At 36.1% G+C, this 20,222-nt stretch overlaps 1 protein-coding gene across 5 annotated transcripts in view; it reads left to right on the forward strand.

Moving 5' to 3' along the window:
* Nucleotides 1–20,222, forward strand: part of AKAP6 (A-kinase anchoring protein 6) — a 549,073-nt gene that overhangs the window by 388,248 nt on the left and 140,603 nt on the right. For all 5 annotated transcript variants that reach the window (XM_035260318.3, XM_054239865.2, XM_035260317.3 and 2 more), the window contains one exon: nt 1,473–1,593. In XM_035260318.3, coding sequence (XP_035116209.2) covers nt 1,473–1,593 — 121 coding nt within the window. The remainder of the gene's footprint in view (nt 1–1,472; nt 1,594–20,222) is intronic.

Here is a 20,222-nt window from a genome sequence, read left to right on the forward strand (position 1 = left end):
TATAGTTCTAATCAAGGATCTTTATGGAAAAGTAATGAAAATAAAATAGACAGTCCTCTGCTTCCCCTTACCCCATCACCAGGGAAACCTTACATTTTTTTGACAGATCTATGAAGATTAAATTATAAGTTATTAAATGTGGATTTTCATTTTCATGAAAAGCAGTCATTTAATGTATAGAGACAGGAACAGGTAGTAGTAAAATACTCAATTGAAAAATTCAGATTCATACCTGAGGCTGCTGCCTCATTAGTACTCTTCTAATTTTGTGTGAGGCATTCCACCTTTTGTTTCTTTATGGTTAAAATATGGGAGGGTGCAAGGAGAGAGAAATAGTGACCATAATTCGGGAAGTATTTCTAAATGGTTATACCTATCACATAAGCAAATGTTTATTAAGTGTTTATTAGTCAAATTGCTCTGTTACAATTTGACAAGACTGTAGGATTTCTTTTAGTTGGGATGATTTTGGGGGTAAAGGACAAAGTCATAGTTTTTCATTCTGTACTTTCATTTTCAGATCACAGTGTTTTAGAAGAATCTGGGCTTTACTTATTCACCAGGCTTTCAATAGAGAATCACATTAATCCTTTTAAGCTCCTTATTCTAATGATTTATTTTGTTGAAAACCATAGTGATCCTCCTTTGAATTTTAATGATTGCTGGCTATTCAAAGATTCATTGTTTTGACTTCCTGTCCTTACCTTTGTTTCCTACATGTCTGTGGGGAACACCTGTCTAATACTGGATCTGCCACTGGTTCTCACTGGCTTACCAGAGTCACTCAAGCCTATCTCTGAGTGTTAAACTGAAATGCTGACTACTCATCCATAACAATAAATGCAGAATATATGTTTGCAGAGATAGGCAGATAGACAGCTGAGGGACAGATAAATGATTGAGTGATTTCCCAGTGAATATAGTATGTTAGATCTGATAGTATGTATCAATATATTTGGATCTGATAGTGATCATTATAGAGAAATTAAACTGCTATTCTTAATCATAAACCTGTTAGGATGTAATATTTATGGAAAATCTAGTAGAGGGAAAAAGGGTTCAAATTTTGAGGGTGCTATTCTTACCCTAAATTCTGGACCATGTAACCTTCTACAAGTCACTGACTCTCTGTTAGTCTATTAAATGGCAGTGCTCTTTTTTAAGGATGCAGTAGTGATTATTTTGTTCAAGTGCTGCAAATCCTCAGAAAGGGTTAGAAAATGGAAATAGCCATAGCATGTCTCAGCTATGAGCATGGGAATTGCATATTATGTTTTCACAATCTAAGAGGTGGCTGTTTTGCGGGTTTGAGTTTCTATTTTGCCCACTGTGTAACAACATCGAAATTTTCTCTTCTCTTTTTATAGATATCACTAGGAACATCATGGGTTTTCAAGAATATATTATTCTAATATGAGATTTTAACAACTACACTGTATTTATGCATACTACATTTTGTGCCTTATCTTCAGGCTTCTAGACTTTGATTCAGAATATCAGGAGCTCTGGGATTGGCTGATTGACATGGAGTCCCTTGTGATGGACAGCCACGACCTGATGATGTCAGAGGAGCAGCAGCAGCATCTTTACAAGGTTAGAGCTACCCTTCCTGCCTTTACCTTGCTGTGGAAGATCTGATTAGTCTGACAAGTCTCTCTCTCTCAGGATATCTTTTCGTTCATTGTATGTATCATGGTGTCTATTAGAATTCCCTTCCCTGTCCCCAAACTCATTTCCATCCCTTGTGTGCTGACAGGCTGCACCGACATCATAATTGCAAGAAAGTTCCCTTTATCACATTCTATTTGCTGTAATTCTATAGAAGGACAAAGATTTATCTTCAAGATGAATAGCAATAAATGAAACTGCATTAATAAATAGACTGAAACAAAATGAGGGATAAATGGACTAGTAACATTTAACAAAACATGGTACGATTGGAGTACTCAGGTGGATTCTATCTACCCTTCAGATCTTCCCAGAGAAAAAAGAAATTTGCCTTGATTTGGCTTGCTGCTGCCAAAGTACAAGGCTCATCCAATTTAATGTTTATTAGTGATACATAGAGCAGACTTTGTCATATTAAGTCGATACATTTCTGTGTGATTTAAGAAAACTGGCTTGAAACTCAAGTATTGATTGCAGGCAATCCATCTAATAACTATCTATTTTGTTTTCCACGTCTGCTAATTCACCCTTAACCTACTGTATTTTACCAATTCTACTTAAATAGTCTTAGCAGTTCTTATAAAGCAATCATGTGATTTTGACTTAAAACAAAAATGGTTGCAGGATTCACAGTGCCTGAAAAAGCTGTCAGGGGGAGGGAAGAGGGACTTTCCACTGAAATATCAGACTGCAGTAAATCATCCTTATTTAGGCAATTTTTATTGGAGTAATTCTGACAGTTGTCATCCTTGAATTGCTTTGAGCATATGGCATATTTCAAAGAGCAGATTGTGAATCATAAAAAATAAAATTAATAACTAACCACAGAATCAGCAACAGTATAATGACAAGAAACAACTACCTTCTAGTTTTTTTAAATTTCTTATAGAATAAGAAGTACATTCAAGGTCAAATAAAAGTTATCTTCTTTCTTCTTCAGTGTTATCATTTTAAGTTACTGTTCTTTAATAAATTATTTTAACTTTTACCTCCCTTTAAGAGAGATATTCATACTTTTCAAGTGTCTGGTTGACTTTAATTAGTGTCCCCTAGGAATCATCTCAGTTAGGAGAAGATATACGCTCCCCAGGGACCCAGCAAATGGGGACATTTCATTCTCTAAAGAATTCAGTCCAACATTAATTGAGTTTGTTGACTGTTAGCTGTTTCCTGTATGGATAGCTGTCCACATTAACAACAAAGCTATCTAATATATCTTCTGTCATAACATATTGTTACAGTAACAATCTCAACCTAATGTAACTAAAACTAGATGACTTCACATCATGATCAGGAATTATGTAGGAAAGCATGCCTAAAATCTATATCAATTTAGTGACAGAAAAATATTTTATCCCTAAGACTAAAGTATTAAAAGTTGCACCAAATAGGAAAAATATGAAAGGTTACCTAACCCTAAGCCATTATCTTGGACTTTATTCCACTCAGGATGCCAAATAGAATTTCTTTTCTTCTTGATGCATTTTGTATTTTGCACATGAGCCACTGTTTTTTCAGAAACAGTGCTATTCTTTGTCAAGATCACATTCATATAATTTACATCACAATTAATAGGAAATCATTGAACAAAAATGCAGTCTTCTTTTTCTCGTGGTTTCCTTGTAAGTGCTTTGCCTGAAAATTCCCATTCTGGCATATCGAAGACCATTATTCCACCCACTCAGAACTTCTGGTTATAGTATTTTTCCAAACATTTTTCCAAACAAGTACGGTGATTTTTCATTTGTGACTCATGTCCTGTCACCATTCTTCTGCTTTTAGGTACTTAACATAGCTCTGCTCATTAGACCAGCACTAACTTCGCATTTGGCTTATAAGCAAAATTAAAGATTGAGTTAGAAACCAGTAGAAAATGCTACAAGTCTATAGGGTCTTTTTGTATGCCCCTAATTTCTTCCAGGGGCTTGGAAACCTCCAGAATAATCCTGAGGATGTTGACTGAGGAGTCATGTAGAACTTCAGGTGGCTCCTAAATTAGAAAAACTGATAAGAAAAATTAATTTCAGGTCTTCCCAAGAATTCTCAGGGATTTCCAGGTTAGGTCAACATTTTCAATATCTATTCCTCTGTTCTAATCTGCTTTTCTAGGAATTAACTGAACTGATGCCTTGAGAAAGGGGCGTTTATGGCCTGTTAATCATAGAGACCCTGAAGGAGTAAAGCTTTCCAACTGGGTGCCCAGGCCTTGCTAGCTTTTAAATATGATTTGAAACTACCTTATTTTTCTCTAATCTTTGTGTTTGTTGACTTCAAAAGATACCAGTGCTTTATCAACATTTTTTATTAAGGGCACTGTTGACATTTAGAGCAAAACGATTTTTTGTTAGTTTGTGGACCTTTTACACTACAGAACATTTATTCTTCATGATCCCGAGTATTGTGACAAGTCAACAAGACCTCCCAACCCATTTTACAGCATTTCCAATTCCGTCTCAACCTATCTAATACCATCTTCATTCCTTAAAATATTTGTATAACACCAAGGAAAATGCCTTAAACTTGTATTGTGCACATTATTAAGCAAACACCTTATGTGGTTGATACTGAACTAACAGTTGTGAGTTTAAAAATGAAGGATGCAAATGAAGCTCATCATCCCTGGTATTAAGGAAAAGGACGAGGTACAGGCTGAAACTTTTAAGGGAGATCTTCAGCTGAGTGAGGGTAAAAAATCCTAGGAATCTATACTGCAGGACTGAATCCCTTCTGTTAGAGCATTTATAACCTTTGTTGTCCTCTCTCTGGGTGGCTCTCTATTTCATCACTCAACTCTTTTCCTGGAGTAGTTATGCCCAAACCCTGACTCATGCACTTACAAAGTCCCAGGTTGATCCCCAAGGTTTGCATTTAGAAAGTCAGGTTAGATAAAATCTAGTAAGTGCTAGTGAGAGTGAAGCTTATTTAGCCTTTTCAACATTAGGTATTACCTTCCTGGCTTTACCTATCTATTTTTATATCCTGGTCTCCACTAGAAAATCACCTAGCCTTACCTCCTAAATATGAAACTACAGATTGTATGAAACACAGAAACCCTATAGACTATTCAGTCAGCACATATCCTAAGTACAGCATCTGTTGTGATATTTAGGCTATTCAAAGCCAGCAAAATACACAAGGAACTTATAAAGACAAATAATTGGATTTCATGGGCAAAGACTATATTAGCATAACATGACACAATTCAGAAACCTTAATACTGCAATGGTCTATAAAGTGGACTTTAAACCATTTCTTTTTATTTTTATATTGTTAGAAATGTAAGACCATTTTTTGAGTTAATTTTAAACTGCAGTCTCAAGAGCAAATTAATTCCTATTAAAAACTATTCCCTTAAATATACTTTCTTCTTTGTTTCAAGACAGTGAGTTATACTGCCAATGACCTCCCTTCTCCCTTTTCTGTCCTCTGAATAGAAGCCTTCTATATATATTTTCTAACAAACATTGGCAATATCATCAGCCTAGAAAACACAAGTGTAGTCTTTTCTCATTTTTTTCTTCCACAATCTGAGAATTACCTCCATGGAGAATTTGTACCCAGTCTCTCACTTTCTTTCTCTTCATTCCTCCTACCTTCCTAAGTAGGACAATTTAATTTGTCAAAAGTAACCACTATGATTTTGAAAGTTCAGCTCCTATTTGGACTAGAGTTACGAAGCCAGAATTCATAATCACAGGGAGCTGTCACTCTGCTGGTCTGCATGTGCATTAACTATTAATGGAGAAATATTTAAAACCCACTTGTGAAGGAAAAGCTCCACTTTTTCATTTCTACAGATCAAAGGTGGCATTATTCTTTGGCTCGGGAAAGCTCAAGACACCTCCTCCCCCCACCCTATAAGTGTTATAGACTGAGTGACCTAGAAGCATTTCAATGATTGGAGAGTTATAACTCAGACTGCTGCCATTTCTGCTGCACTATCCTCCCCAGCAGCTATAGCTGACTTTGTAGTATGGTGAGGGTGTGCCCTGTCAGGGGCTCCTTACCTATGCACAAATGACTGCCAGTTTGCTGCTACCTACAGAGCACAGATGAAAGAGCTCCTAGTGATCCTAGGTTGGTATGAAGTTCCAGAGTCCAAGGGTTAATTTCAAGGGCCAAATTCAGAAGTTGCAGCCTGATGATTATTGTTATAATTGAACAAAAGTTGTTTTCAGATAGTATGAAGCTCACTGATTTGTTCACATATAGATTTGTTCCTCAAACGAATAGCTTAGCTGCTCTTCATCAATAAAAGATTATAGTCATGTGCCACATAACAATATTTTTGGTCAATGAACAATGGTTGTTACATAAGGTTATAATACTATATTTTTACTGTACCTTTTTTATGTTTTGATACACAAATACTTACCATTATGGTACAGTTGCCTGCAGTATTCAATACAGTAACATGCTGTACAGATTTGTAGCCTAGGAGCAATACTCTATAGGCTATACTGTATAGCCAAGATGTATAGTAGGCTCTACCATCTAATCTATCATCTAGGTTTATCTAAGTATACTCTAGGATGTTCACACAGTGGCAAAATCATGAAACACTGCTTGGATGGAGAGCAGAAAGTGAGGTGGGGAGAAAGGGAGCGATTATAGCAGGGATATACATTTCTCAGAACATATCCCCATTGTTAAGCAACATATGACTTGTACCTGATTTAAAAGGGTTAAAAATTACCCTTTCAGCTTAAAAATACTACTAAATTAGTACCCACTTCAACTAAGATCTTTGTACTTTCAGAGAATTTATACTAAAATTTTGTACTTAATTTTGAAGGTTAGTTACTCATATGTCTCCATTTGTATAAGTCCAAATGTGTTCTTGGTGTAAAAGGAAAAGGACCATTCATTTATATAATACAATGGCTACTAAACAGATCAATTACATTTTTACCCTGCTATGAATTTGAGGTTGTTTATGAGAATCAACATGAAAATAATACAAATATTTAAAAAATATAAGTACAAATCAGACTGGAGAAAATATACATAGACTAGAGGCTGCATCTTTAAGAAGAGTTAATATACCTGCATATAAACTGTAAAGCCCTATATAGTTACTAAAAGATGATCCCAATATTATATTTTGAGTTTCTTGGTAGTGAAAGCAAAGAGGGAAATATGTCCAATTGAAAAATGTATACTTTCTATTAAAAAAAGAGAGATAATACTTCCTTTGAAGAAATTTTCTTTTGATACTTAGATGTGAAGACATTTTCCTTTAGGATTTTTTTTAATATAAGGGCTTAGAATGGTATGGTAAATAAATTTCTAACCATAATAATATATTTTTTTTTGAGACAAAGTCTCGCTTGCTCTTGTCCCCCAAGCTGAAACGTAATGGTGCAATCTCTGCTCACTGCAACCTCTGCCTCCTGGGTTCAAGCCATTCTCCTGTCTCAGCCTCCCCAGGAGTTGGGATTACAGGAACCTGCCACTACACCCTGCTAATTTTGTATTTTTCCTAGAGACAGGGTTTTCCCATGTTGGTCAGGCTGGTCTCAAACTCCTGACCTCAGGTGATCCACCTGCCTTGGCCTCCCAAAGTGCTAAGATTACAGGCATGAGCCACCACGGTTGGCCTAACCAAAATAATTCTTAAATAGAAGTATGCATGAAATAGAATTAGAAATTCCGAGAAATAGGAAATACTGAGTACAAGAAGAAAACTGGGACATAGTTGACTTGCTATTTTATAACTATTGATATCAAAATGATGTTGTCGTACATATGAACTGATCACAGAAAACAGATTAATCACACTGTTCCTGTGTTTTATAAATTCACACATTTCAACCCTCTGGAATAGTTCTCTTTTATTTTGTTCTGGACCAAATTGACCTAACTAATTTAGGATATGACTTAACATTCTTAGAACTAACTTGAGCTCCTAAAAGTGTAACGTTAGGTTGGTTCATGGTCCAGGTCTCGGTAGCTTGACTTGAAATAGAAGAAAATTCATTAACGTTAAAAAAAATTACATATTGGTATATAGAATAGAAGAACATGTCAAAAAATTAAATTCCGTTAATTAGGTCTTATATTGGAATTTCAGTGTTGAGTGTTACATCTCTACCCTGATATTCAAAATGAAACAAATTACTAGTTATTGAAGCAGTTAAGGTAAAAATGTACTAGATATATCAGGCACAAGAATTTGATGATAATTTTTTACCTCTTTCCTGGTATATTAATTGTATAGCTTAATTGTATGTTAGATTAAAACTCCTTTAAGATAAGAAGAATATGCTTAAATTCATTATAATATTTCAAATAACATTATCTAGTCATTTAAAAAGTGATCAGAATGGAAAGACTTAGACTGTCTCCACTGCTTATCTAGAAATGAATTTGTTGTTTCATTTTTATTAAAGTTTGAAAAGTCCTTAGATTAACTGTCATATTAATTTGAGCTTTGATGAATCAGTGTTTGCTATGAATACTGGAATATATATTTTTCCTTTTTTTTTTCTTTTTTTGAGAGAGGGCAAAACTTACCCTGAAAATGTTTAGGGGAAGAAAAAGTAGATGAATGTGGTTTTTGAACAATGTTTGAAACACTGTTCGTGCTGGAGCCTGTAATTCCTGTTTGAATCACTTCTTTTAAAAGGAAAAAAAAGATGTTAAGAGAATAGGATGCCAAGAAATAGTTGGCTCCGTGTGTGGAGGGGCAAGGAAGGGAAGCCCCGCCAGCAGTTTTTGTCTCTAGCGGGTGAGCTACTGTCCGGAAGGTGCGTTGGCTCTCTGGGCTGGCCTCTGAGGCATTGTGCTGCTCCTTCTCTCCCTGGCCTAGCTGGCTCTGGCCTAGAGTGGATCAAACAAGCCGTGGGGAAAGTTCCCCTCATTTGCATCACTTCTAGACAGCCCTGTCGTACTCTTTGCTGACAGGAAATCACTGTCTTTGTCACCTTTTCTCAGGGCCCTCCTTTTGGCAGAGATGGGCCATGTGACCACGCTTAATCACAACAGGGCTGGCTCAGGACTCAATGACATGTTTTCCTCAGCACTTCAATAAATGGGGTAGAGGAGTCAGTAGGAAATGAGTACATTAATTTTAGAGTGAAAAGATAATTAACACTTGAAGGACTAATGCTACAACCTATGGAATTATTATTCAAATTAAAGTTAATTTATAAAAAACTTGTGAAAACTATCTGCCCTAATGCAACTGTTTAAAAAAATAAAACTTGAATAGTAAGAGTTGGGCATGTTGGAGGCAGAGTGGGAAGAAGGCGGGGAGAGGGGGGCTTGGATGGAGAGTGGAGAGTGAGGAGAGAGAAAGGGAGAGAGGGAAATCATAGCATGCATTAGCTATGTTTGAAAAAGCAACTTAAATGGGCTAAAACTTCAACATTTGGGACTGAAGGCTGGAGCACGTAAAACGCTTACTTAGATTATATGAATAGGACACTGGCAAACAAAAGCAGCAGTGTGCTCCTAGAAAACTGTGCTTAAAGGAGTTTCCTTGGCAACAGAAATGCAGTTCCAAAAGTAGACAGAACTTTCCTCAGAAAACATACTATTAATAACAACCTTCCGGAACAACTTGGAACAATTTGACGACTTGGCAATAATAATGCCAAGTGTTCTGCAAATTAATCTAACACATAACAGTTACGTTTCTCTTGTCTGTAATTCTGCTGGACCCTACCTAGAACTCATTGCTTTTAGCAGCACAAATGTGAAAAATATTTCTAAATAGTGTCATGGAAAAAGAAAACCAAAAGAAATGCTAGTGGCCAACAGTAGCCAATGATTGTATTCAGCCTTTTGGAATCTACTAAGAACTCTGAGCCCAATGAGATAAGTTTATTCCAATAAATGCTCCTATATTTACTATCTAATTTCAATAAAGATGCTTCCACAAACAAAACTTGGTAAAGGGTTAACAGTTTGAGACTTGCTGTGATGTGAAACACATCTGAAGCCATTAGTTATATAAATGGAATAATGCTCACTAAATATGTGCCGAGTGTTATTTTAAAAAATATCATCATTTCTTGTTAGCCCAGAGAATAAACAAATAAATACTTGGCCAATGGGAATCATTTGAATTCTCCTGAAGGCTATCTGTTTGCCAGCCAAGAGAGGTAGAGTATCTCCCTCCTCTGACCTTTCTTGAATCCTTGGATCTAAAGGTTAAAAGTAATCAATATCTCATTGTGCTGCTTGGTTTCAGGGTAATAAGTAATAACCATCATGTTAAAATCCAAATGATTACAGATAGCACTCAAATTAGTTGACCTGTTTGGGAGATTTTATTACTTCCACTCAGGATAATAATCAGAGTTTGCTATTAAAACTTTGGATTAAGTTGCAAAAAAATTTCAGCCTCTAATTTTTTGAAAAATGACTTTTACTTAATTAGATGGGAATGTGTAGTATTCCCTCTTTTGTTAAGCTGAGAGCTTTGGCTTTAGCCCCAGATACTTGTAGATTTCTTTCTAGTTTCTAGAAAAGAAATTAGAGGAACATTTAAATACCTAATAAGAAAGGTTTTTGGATCACTGCCAACTTTGGCTCCTGAACTACTCAATAATATGTATATGTTTCAGGTCAGTGACTTCATAGCAATGGCCATCACCTACATTTTAGCATTTCCTATTTTTAAATTACTTATCTTTAGTGGTTGTATTCATATTGGGGCTAATCTGGTTTGGGGCTGGGAAAAAATTATATGATATGTGATTAAACTTCACAGACAGCTATGGTATGAATTGGGGTTATTTTGTTTAAAAAAAACTTTCCAAGTTTACAGATGATAACCAAGCATTATAGTTGACAAAGGGGTATTGATATAAAAAAGATAAATGATAGACTTAATGTTCCATGTAATTACATCAGGAAGGCATTGGTTATCATAATTATAACTACAAGGAAATAAATATATAAGATACTTATGCTATTCTAAATAATTGGTCTTTATCATCGTTCTAGTTTTTGTAGTTTATTAGAAAATCGTGAATGTATTCCTAAAGCAGGAATGTGGGGCTAGAAGGTACCTAGGTTTCAGTTATTTCAGAAGAAGTCCTGGTACCTATTCAGAATAGATGGTAAGTCCCAAGGGAAAGGCTCTCCCATAGTGCTTTCACGCTAAACTCATTAACTTCCTTCCTTTATGTCCTTATCTTATAACCATGCCTAACTTTGGAAAGAAGTAGATTGTGGTTGTCCAAGGGATATCAATTTTGGAGTATTAGGGAATTCTCCAACCTAACTAGCTCCATTACCAACTGTCTATACTGCCTTTAGTCCCATTCTCAATATTCATTTCTTTGCGGTAAAGAAGAGTGCACTCTCCTGGATACAGATATTCTGTGGGGAGGGGGCAGGAGGATAATATTGAATTAAATATCAATTTTAATATCTAGCTAAAATGGAAAGGCCTTGGGAAGGTAAGAGAGTGGGCAGAGAGAAGAAATACAGAAAAGGGAACAAAAACAGATGTTATCTTCTTCAACATTTGATAAAAGGAGAAGTGTGTTTGTGTGTGTGATATACTTGAGTGAGTATGTTTGTGTGGTATTGGGATGGGAATAGGATAGAGGAAGAAAGAAACTCATCAAAGAGTAAGATTTTACTAATTTATTTGATTGTGTCAGTGCCCCATTCACATTATCTCAATGCTCACAGAAATCTTGATTATTTTCTCTAATTCATAGACACTGAGCCAAAAACATAGAGAGGTTAAGAAGCTAGCCTGAAAGGCACAGAGCTAGTCCCTTAGTCAGGTTAGGCTAAGGTATGCTAAGATAACAAACATGCCCCAAATCTCAGAGGCTTAAAGCTGCAAAGATTTATTTCTCATGCATACTACATGTCTCTCACAGGTTGGCTTTTGGCTCTGCTTGGCATTATCCTCACTCTAAGACTTAGGCTAAAGGAGCAGCCACCCTCTTAAATATTCCCTTACTATGGGAGAGAGGAAAGGGAGCTCTGGAAGGTCTCACTCTGGCCTTTAAGCCTTCTACCTGAAAGAAACACATGTCAGTTCCACTAAAAATTTTGGCCAGAACTAATTGTGTGGCTCCAACCAACTTCAAAGTAGATGGGGGAAGTGCAGCCCTACCATGTGCTTGAAATGCAGAAAGCTGGAAATATTTATTGAGCTGTACTAATAACTACCACAAGAACTAAGTAAGTTGGGCATTTGAACCCAATCTGGGTGGCGCCAGTGCTCATGGTCTTTTCTTCACATTTTACTTGCCTGCTCATTTTGTCCCATATCATCTTCTCTCCAACAGGTAGATTCTTGTAAGAACATTATTTTCTTCCTCTATATGTGATTTTTATGCTAAGATAGAAGAAAGAAATGTTAGATGGTACATCTGCAATGAAAAGATGATAGACTTGGGTTGGCTCTTATAGCTAATCATGAGACTATTCTGTGAAAGCCCCCAATCTTTCTTAAGTACCTCAACACCCTGGGAAAGTGTTGCCGTGCTGAGCCTCACTGGGGCCTCCTACATTTTGCTAGATTCAGGAAAGCTAAGGATGAAAATATTTACACTTTTTGGGAGATACACTAAAGGCAGCATTGCCCTCAGAGGATTCAACCTTCTGGATCCTATCATGCCACAGGAAGTTGCTGAAAGAGGGTCCCCATGGAGAGATGCTCTATAGGAATATCATTTGCAGAAAAACCATTTTCCAGTCCTGTTGAGGAAGCAATTTCAGTTCTCAGAAACAAGAGCTTTCCTAAGCATATTTTTAATAATGTGGGCATTTGTGAAACTCATACATTCTTAAATTAGGCACTTCAGTGACACTCTATCCCTAATGAGGCACACTGGGGTAAGCAAAGAAGGAAGGAGTGGTCTTCCTGCTAAACCTTGATTCATTTACGTAAGACATAAAACACACAGACACACATACGCACACATGCAAGCTAGGAAGGAGACAACCAAGCTAATGTTCTTTAGCCTTTGGGTTGATTTCAATACTTCTAAAGTTTCTCAAACCACAGAGCTCTAGCCTTTGTCCAGAAGGATAGCTATGCCCTACTGAAACTCATCTGAACTTACTATTTCAGCTGCTTTCCTAAGTAGTTGATTCCATATGCTTATAGACATTTACGTAAAGAAAATGTGTGAATTTTAATATTCCCCTCGTCATCTCATTTTAGCCTTAAAAACTGGGAAGTTTGTGAAAGACATTCACATATATAAAATGTGTTTATTCATATACATTTATATATATATACACATATATACATGTATACAAAGTATTAACTTATTTAATTAAAAAAATATTTCCCCAAGATTGAATTTGAATGAAGCCAGATTCTTTGAATCAGATATGCTATAGTCCCAAGACATTTAAATCATGCATATATAAATAACTGTACAAAATTCCTTTATATATGCCAAGTTTCACTCTGTAGCACATTTCCATGTTATAAATCTTGGCATACTGGAATTTACAACCTTCATTACAACAGTATTATCCCTTTTAGTACTCAAAAGTGCCTCCCTGAGAAAGTTCTCCTCAGGGATTATTTAGCTGCAAATACTTGTTTATTAATTAAACGCATATTTTAAAATAATGATCATAAATATGGACTTTGTAGACCAAATTTAATAATGAATGATTATATTTTTTGTTAGACTTCACACTACAGGCAGAGGGTTTGTGCTATTTATTGATTAGTTATTAATGCATCTCCAGTGCCAAGCACAGTACCTGGCACATAATAGAAACTCAATAAACATATGTTGAAACACATATGTCCAACAAGGCTTATTGAATAGTTAATTAAACTGTATTAATCAGAACTATACTATTAATTCATTACTTTTTCAAGAAAACAATCCTATTTTTATGCTGTGATAATTGAATGTCAAACTTTTTTTCTTTTATATTATATATAAAACAAAAATTTCTCTCCTTGCAAAATGAAAGTGCATTAAAGACAGTTCTGAACACCGAGAGTACTCAGGCTTGCTCAGGTTGATATCAGGGAGAAAGAGAAAGTGGTAGGGAGAGAGGAAGGGAAAGACAAAGACACCCATGTCTGAGACGTAAATGGTACAAAAATCTACAACTAATCACCATAATTCTATGGCTAGTCTCCAGCCTCTCAAACCATAGTATTCTCTGATGTATTCTTGAATATTTAGATACATATGGGTATGATTATTTATACATATGAAGATAACATGTGCTGTGCAAATGTGAAACGCAAAAATCAGACAGTAGATGTAAGTAAATATGAATAGTAATTAGAAATGGTAGGTATAGCAGCACAATTTGTTCTTGTACCATAGCTGACAGGAGAGTTTATTGACTCATTCACTGAAGAAAATTAGATATGAGTTCAGATGTGTGTATGCTTCTGAAAATGTAGTCAGGAAGGGGGTGAGGAAAACAAGAAGGGACTTGGACTTGGGCTGGCTTTTTAATCCAAGTTTATAATAAGAAGGAGAGACACGTGCATGAGAGAGAGAGTAACAGAGTGACTCATCTTCCCAAAGCTATAGCTAGCTAATTCACAGTATGGAAATTTAAAAATTAAATGTCACTGCTCTAATACCGGGAGAAAGTTGAAACACTTTTGAAACTTTCTCCCACATTTTATTTTTAAAAAGTTTTATACTATCCATAATTTTAAGAAATAATCATATATGGCCATTTGTAATTTTTTTTACTTAGTGATTGATTGTGAAATTTAATGATTTTAAACAATTAAGAAAATATTACAAGATGCATCATTTAAAATTAGCATCTGACAAAGATTTGTAATCACTTCACTTCTTGGCTTTCTTTGTATCCGTCTTGACATCCTTTTGGGTTTACTATTTTACCACTGAACTTTGTCCTTCCTCCTCAGCTTTCCTCAGCTGACATGCTGCAATTTGAAAATATTCATGATAAACATTCCTGTCTGCATGCTTTTTCTCTCCTCTTCTTCACTCTCATCTGCCTGATGGTACTAAAGACCATTCTGTGAAGTAATGCTTATAAACCAGGAGCCAAATTCTCATGTTAAGTATAAATGAGTCTCTAGGGTTGGGTTAATTCAAATCTTTTCTGCAACCTGGAAATATTGCAAAAGATTTCAAATTTGGCTAGCATCTTAAAATCCAAGTTTTGATGATAGTTTCACTAGGCTCCATTCATTCCAAGTTTGGGTTAGCAAAAGAAATAAAAGTATGGAAACACTGTCAGAAGCCTTTTCTGTTTGCAAAAATATCCGGGGATACCATGAGTAATGCCAGAAATCTCATGTGACACTCAGCTCTTGTGGGAGTTTTGAGCTCACCAAGTTCAGGAAATAGTTCCAAAAAGCTGATTGGAGCACAAAGTTTTGTTTTTTTTTTTAACTGAAGTGAATAATCGTGTCCTCTGTCTGCTGTCTACACCGCAGACAGGGAACTGCTCAGACCTGTGCCCTGCTGGAGTAGTCATCTCCCCAGTGCTACGTAATATTTGGCACTCAGTAAATGCTTTCTGAATTGAATCACCTGCTGATTTTTCTCCTGAATATTCCAAAGTTGATCTCTAAGAGATTTTGTACAGTTACTTGGTTCCATGGAAAGTGGGAATTTCAGTGGTGTTTGAGGACTGCGAAGTGCCTTGAAAGGACCTTCATTTTATTCCTTCTCTTTCAAGGATTGCTTTATCCATCCATATAGGAGTGAATTTGTCCTCAATTAAAGATCTTTCCAGAGGGAATTCCACAACCTTCCATTAAAATGTTTAACTCTCCCTTTCCTGAAAGTCTCTTTATATCTGATGTAAATCCTCTCTGATGTTGGGATTAATTGTCCAATCAGCCAGAATCCATGCTCTATAATTAGCTCTTCTGTTTTCTGTATACTCACATTTCTCAAGCTTTTGCAGTTTCAAGTAGGAAATTTTTTGGTGCTCAAAGCTGGTTGGTGAAAAAAAATTTTTTAAGTCATTTATTTCAGTTTTGTCTACACTCCGTCTAACTGAAACCACTTCCATCCTCTTTTGTAGCAGAAAATATGCTAATATTGAAAGACTGCTGGTAAATCTTTATATTTGAGGGGCCTTAACAAGCTCCGTGGATTTCTCCATCAGGTTTTTCCACTATCTCTTATTAACAGTTAATAAAATAGTTCATGGATGGTTTGAAAGAGGAATGTAGCCTGTCTGAGATGATATGACTTATATTATATATCTATAAAAATTTTTAAAAAGAAAAAGAATATGACATAAAAAATGGACTAAAAAAAACCTCTTCCATTTAGGGACAGAGCTACTTCTTCTCCCAGTGGATGTGTAATATATTATTTATGTAAGAGGGAGCATTGTGTTTTTGGCTCATATTCCATTTGGAGCATACACAATATGACAGTTTCCTTGGCTTATTGTTGTATATGTGGCTATTTTTAATACATTGATTTTGTCTCTTTTTCTTGCTTGCTTACATCTGTTGTTATGAAAACTGACATAAAGTTTTTAAACATAAAAAAAGTGATGGAGAAAAAGATGTTAAGAGACAAACAACATTTCAAGGGAACATGAGGTGGAGAAACAGGAGCAGAGTCACCATTGAGGGAAACCGAAAGCAGACTCTACAAGATAACTGGGAGAGAGGGTCAGAGCAAGCATGTGCAATCACAGAGGGAAAAAATGGCCATGGCGCTACACAAAGCATTTCTAACAAATGAGCTTAGTGCCTTTTCCTCCAAATTATTGAAACATTTTAGGCTTCAGTTTTTAAACCTAGGAAATAGGGATAATAACCCCTGCCTTGAAAGGTTGTTGTTAGGATTCCATGAGGTAATGTATATTGGAGCTTCACCTGATCCTTGGTAAATAGTATGTGCTCAGTAGATAAAACAGAATCAGGGGCTGACAAACTATGACCTGCGGGTCACATCCAGCCTACCACTCATTTTTTAAATAAAGTTGTATTGGAACACTGCCAGGAGAATTCATTTATGAAATATCTATGTCTGCTTTTACACAATAGTAGAGTTGAGTAGTGTGAACAGTGACCATGTGGCCAGCATACCTAAACTATTTACTATCTGCCTCCTCACAGAAAATGTTTGCTAATCCCTGGTATAAATAATAACCATTATGGTAACACTTAGGAATAGATAATTATTTTACAGACTTGACCTATTTATCAGCTCAATTTTCTATCTGCTGTATTACAGTAATATCTGTTGATTATTGTTCTCTTGCGCCAGGTTCTAGTTTTCATTTTGTAACAACCCAAACTGTTTTGCTTGCTTTTCAGTATAACATTAAATGGTTAATTGGTTCATTTCACCACCAGGTGGCCTCCTATACTCTATTGTGCTTGTAACCAAAGAAAACTCAGAAAGTGGATCCTATACATTTCTTTCAACTTTGGCTGTCACCGTGTTCACGTAGTACTTCTCTTGTGGCTTGACTGCTCTGAAATTGTTCTATGAACCTACACCTCAAATTTGGCCTTGAAACATAAATAAATTCACACTGACCTTTTAATAAAATGAATTAATGCTTTCAGATGCATACATACACACACACACACACACCAAAATGGATTTTTAATAAAGAAGCTTGGTTGTCACTAATAGCTTTGCCATGATTCAGCCCCACTCTCATAGGTATACAGAGTTAACTGATCGCGAAGCTTCCTCAGGAAAAGACAAAGGCCAAAGAGGCTCAGATCTCTATATGTTAATTTCTCTCGAAGGGGATGGTTGGCCCTCATCTCAGTGCCCCAGTTTATGTTATTTTATTCTATAGATCCCCTTTTGAGCTTTCTTTGATCTTATTTTTAAGCTTTGCTAAAGACCAGTGGTAGCAAAGGAAGATTGAGAAGCCATGTGATAAAGCCCTGGAGAAGGAGTCCAGATTCCCCTCGGGCAATTATTCTTATCCTCTCAGGTCTCATTTTTTTCATCTGGAAAGTGAGGGGGATGAACTCAGTGTCTCTCAGGTCCATTTCAACTTCGATATTTTCTCTTTGGTGAAAAAAATCAAAGATTACTTCAATTAGTAATTGACTTTGCCTATAAGCAATCGGGCAAAATCGGAATTTTAAGACAATTTCACAGGCTAGAAGAACAAACTCATGGATAAATATAATACAGGCATACCTCAGAGATATTGCAAGTTCAGGTCCTTACCACCATAATAAAGAGAATATCACAATAAAGCAAATCACAGGAATCATTTGATTTCCCAGTGCATATAAAAGTTGCATTTACACTATACTATAGTCTGTTAAGTGTACAATAATAGGATTATATCTAAAAAATGTATTTAATTAAAAAATATTTTATTGCAAAAAGGTCCTAATGATCATCTGAGCCTTCAGCAAATCATACCTTTTTGTTGGTGAAGGTCTTGCCTCGGTGTTGATGGCTACTGACTAATCTGGATGGTGGTTGCTGAAAGTCGGTGTGGCTGCAGCAATTTCTTAAAACTATGAAGTTTGCCATATGGATTGGCTCTTTGACAAAATATTTCTCTGTACCATACAATGCTGTTTGATAGCATTTTACCCACGGTAGAAGTTCTTTCAAAATTGGAGTCAATCCTTTCAAACCCTGCTGCTGTTTTATCAACTAAGTTTGTGTAATATTCTATATCCTTTATTGTTATTTCAACAGTGTTCACAGCATTTTCAACAGCAGTAAATTCTATCTCAAGAAACTACTTTCTTTGCTTATTCTTAAGAAGGAACACCTCATTTGTTTAAGCTTTGCCTTGAGATTACAGCAAATCTGTCACATCTTCAGGCTCCACTTCCAATTTTAATTCTCTTGCTATTTCCACCACATCTGCTATTACTTCCTCCACTGAAGTGTTGAACCCCTCAGTCATCCATTAGGGCTGGAATCAACTTCTTCCAAACTCCTGTTAGTATTGATATTTTGATCTCCTCCCATGAATTGCTAATGTTTTTCACGACATCTAGAATGGTGAATCCTTCTCAGAAGGTTTTCAATGGACTTTGTCCAGCTCCATCAGAGGAATATCTATGGTACCTACAGCCTTACAAAATGTATTTCTTAAATAAGACAACTTGAAAGTCAAAATTACACCTTGATCCATGGGCCACAGAATGGATGTTGTGTTTGCAGACATGAAAACAGCATTAATCTCCTTGTACATCTCCATCAGAGCTCTTGGGTGACCCAGTGCATTGGCAACAAACAGGAATATTTTGAAAGGAATCGTTTCTTCTGAGCCATAGGTCCCCACAGTGGGCTTAAAATATATAGTAAACTATGCTGTAAACAGATAAACTGTCATCCAGGCTTTGTTGTTCCATTGACAGAGCACAGGCAGAGTAGAGTTAGCATTATTCTTCAGGTTCCTAGGATTTTCAGGATAGGAAATGAGCACTGCCTTCAATTTAATGTCATCAGCTGCTTTAGCTTCTCATAAGAGAGTCAGCCTGTCCTTTGAAGCTTTGAAGCCAGGCACTGACTTCTCCTCTCTAGCCATGAAAGTCCTAGATGGCTTTTCTTTTTTCTCTGTTATTTCATGTAGCCACCTTTATCAATGATCTTAGCTAGATCTTCTGGAGAACTTGCTGCAGCTTCTCCATCAGCACTTGCTGCTTCACCTTGCACTTTAATGTTATGGAGATGGTGCCTTTCCTTAAACCTCATGAACCAACCTCTGTTAGTGTCCAGCATTTCTTCTGCAGCTTCCTCACCTATCTTCGCCTTCATAGAATTAAAATGAGTTAAGAGTCTTGCTCTGAATTAAGTTTTAGCTTGAGGGAATGTTGTGGCTGGTTTGATCTTCTATCCAGGCCACTAAAACTTTTTCCTTATCAGCAATAAGGCTGTTTCACTTTCTTATCATTTATGTGCTCACTGGAGTAGCACTTTTAACCTCCTTCAAGAACTTTTCCTTTGCTAACTGGCACAACTTGGCTAACTGGCACAAGAGACCTCATTTTCAGACTATCTCAGCTTTTTACCTGCCTTGCTCACAAAGCTTAGCTATTTCTAGCTTTTCATTTCACTTGAATACTTAGAGGCCACTGTAGGGTTATTACTTGGCTGAATTTCAATATTGTTGTGTCTCAATGAATAGGGAGGCCTGAGGAACAGAGAGAACTGCTGGTAGGTGGAGCAATGAGAACACACACAGCACTTATCAGTTAAGTTCACTGTCTTATATGGGTGTGGTTTGTGGTGCCTCAAAACAATTACAATAGTAACATCAAAGATCACTGGTCACAGATCATCTTAACAGATAAAATAATAATGAAAATTTTGAAATATTGAGATAATTACTGAAATGTAATACAAAGATACAAAATGAGCACATGCTGTTGGAAAAATTGTGCCAATAACCTTGCTTGACACAGGGTTGTCACAAACCTTCAATCTGTAAACATTGTAATATCTGTAAAGCATAGTAAAACCAAGTATCTGTATTTTTTTAAAACACCATAAAAAGTATATAATTTCTAAATACAACACTTGTTTGGTTTATTTCAGGCAGTAAAAATATAAATATATATTTTATGAAACTTCTTAGACATTTTCCTTTCCATTTTACTTTTTTCCAGTGGCAGATAACTTCCAGAGGATTCTCTGCAG

This window comes from Callithrix jacchus, chromosome 8 (assembly GCF_049354715.1).
Source record: "Callithrix jacchus isolate 240 chromosome 8, calJac240_pri, whole genome shotgun sequence".
NCBI classification, from domain to species: Eukaryota; Metazoa; Chordata; class Mammalia; order Primates; family Cebidae; genus Callithrix; species Callithrix jacchus.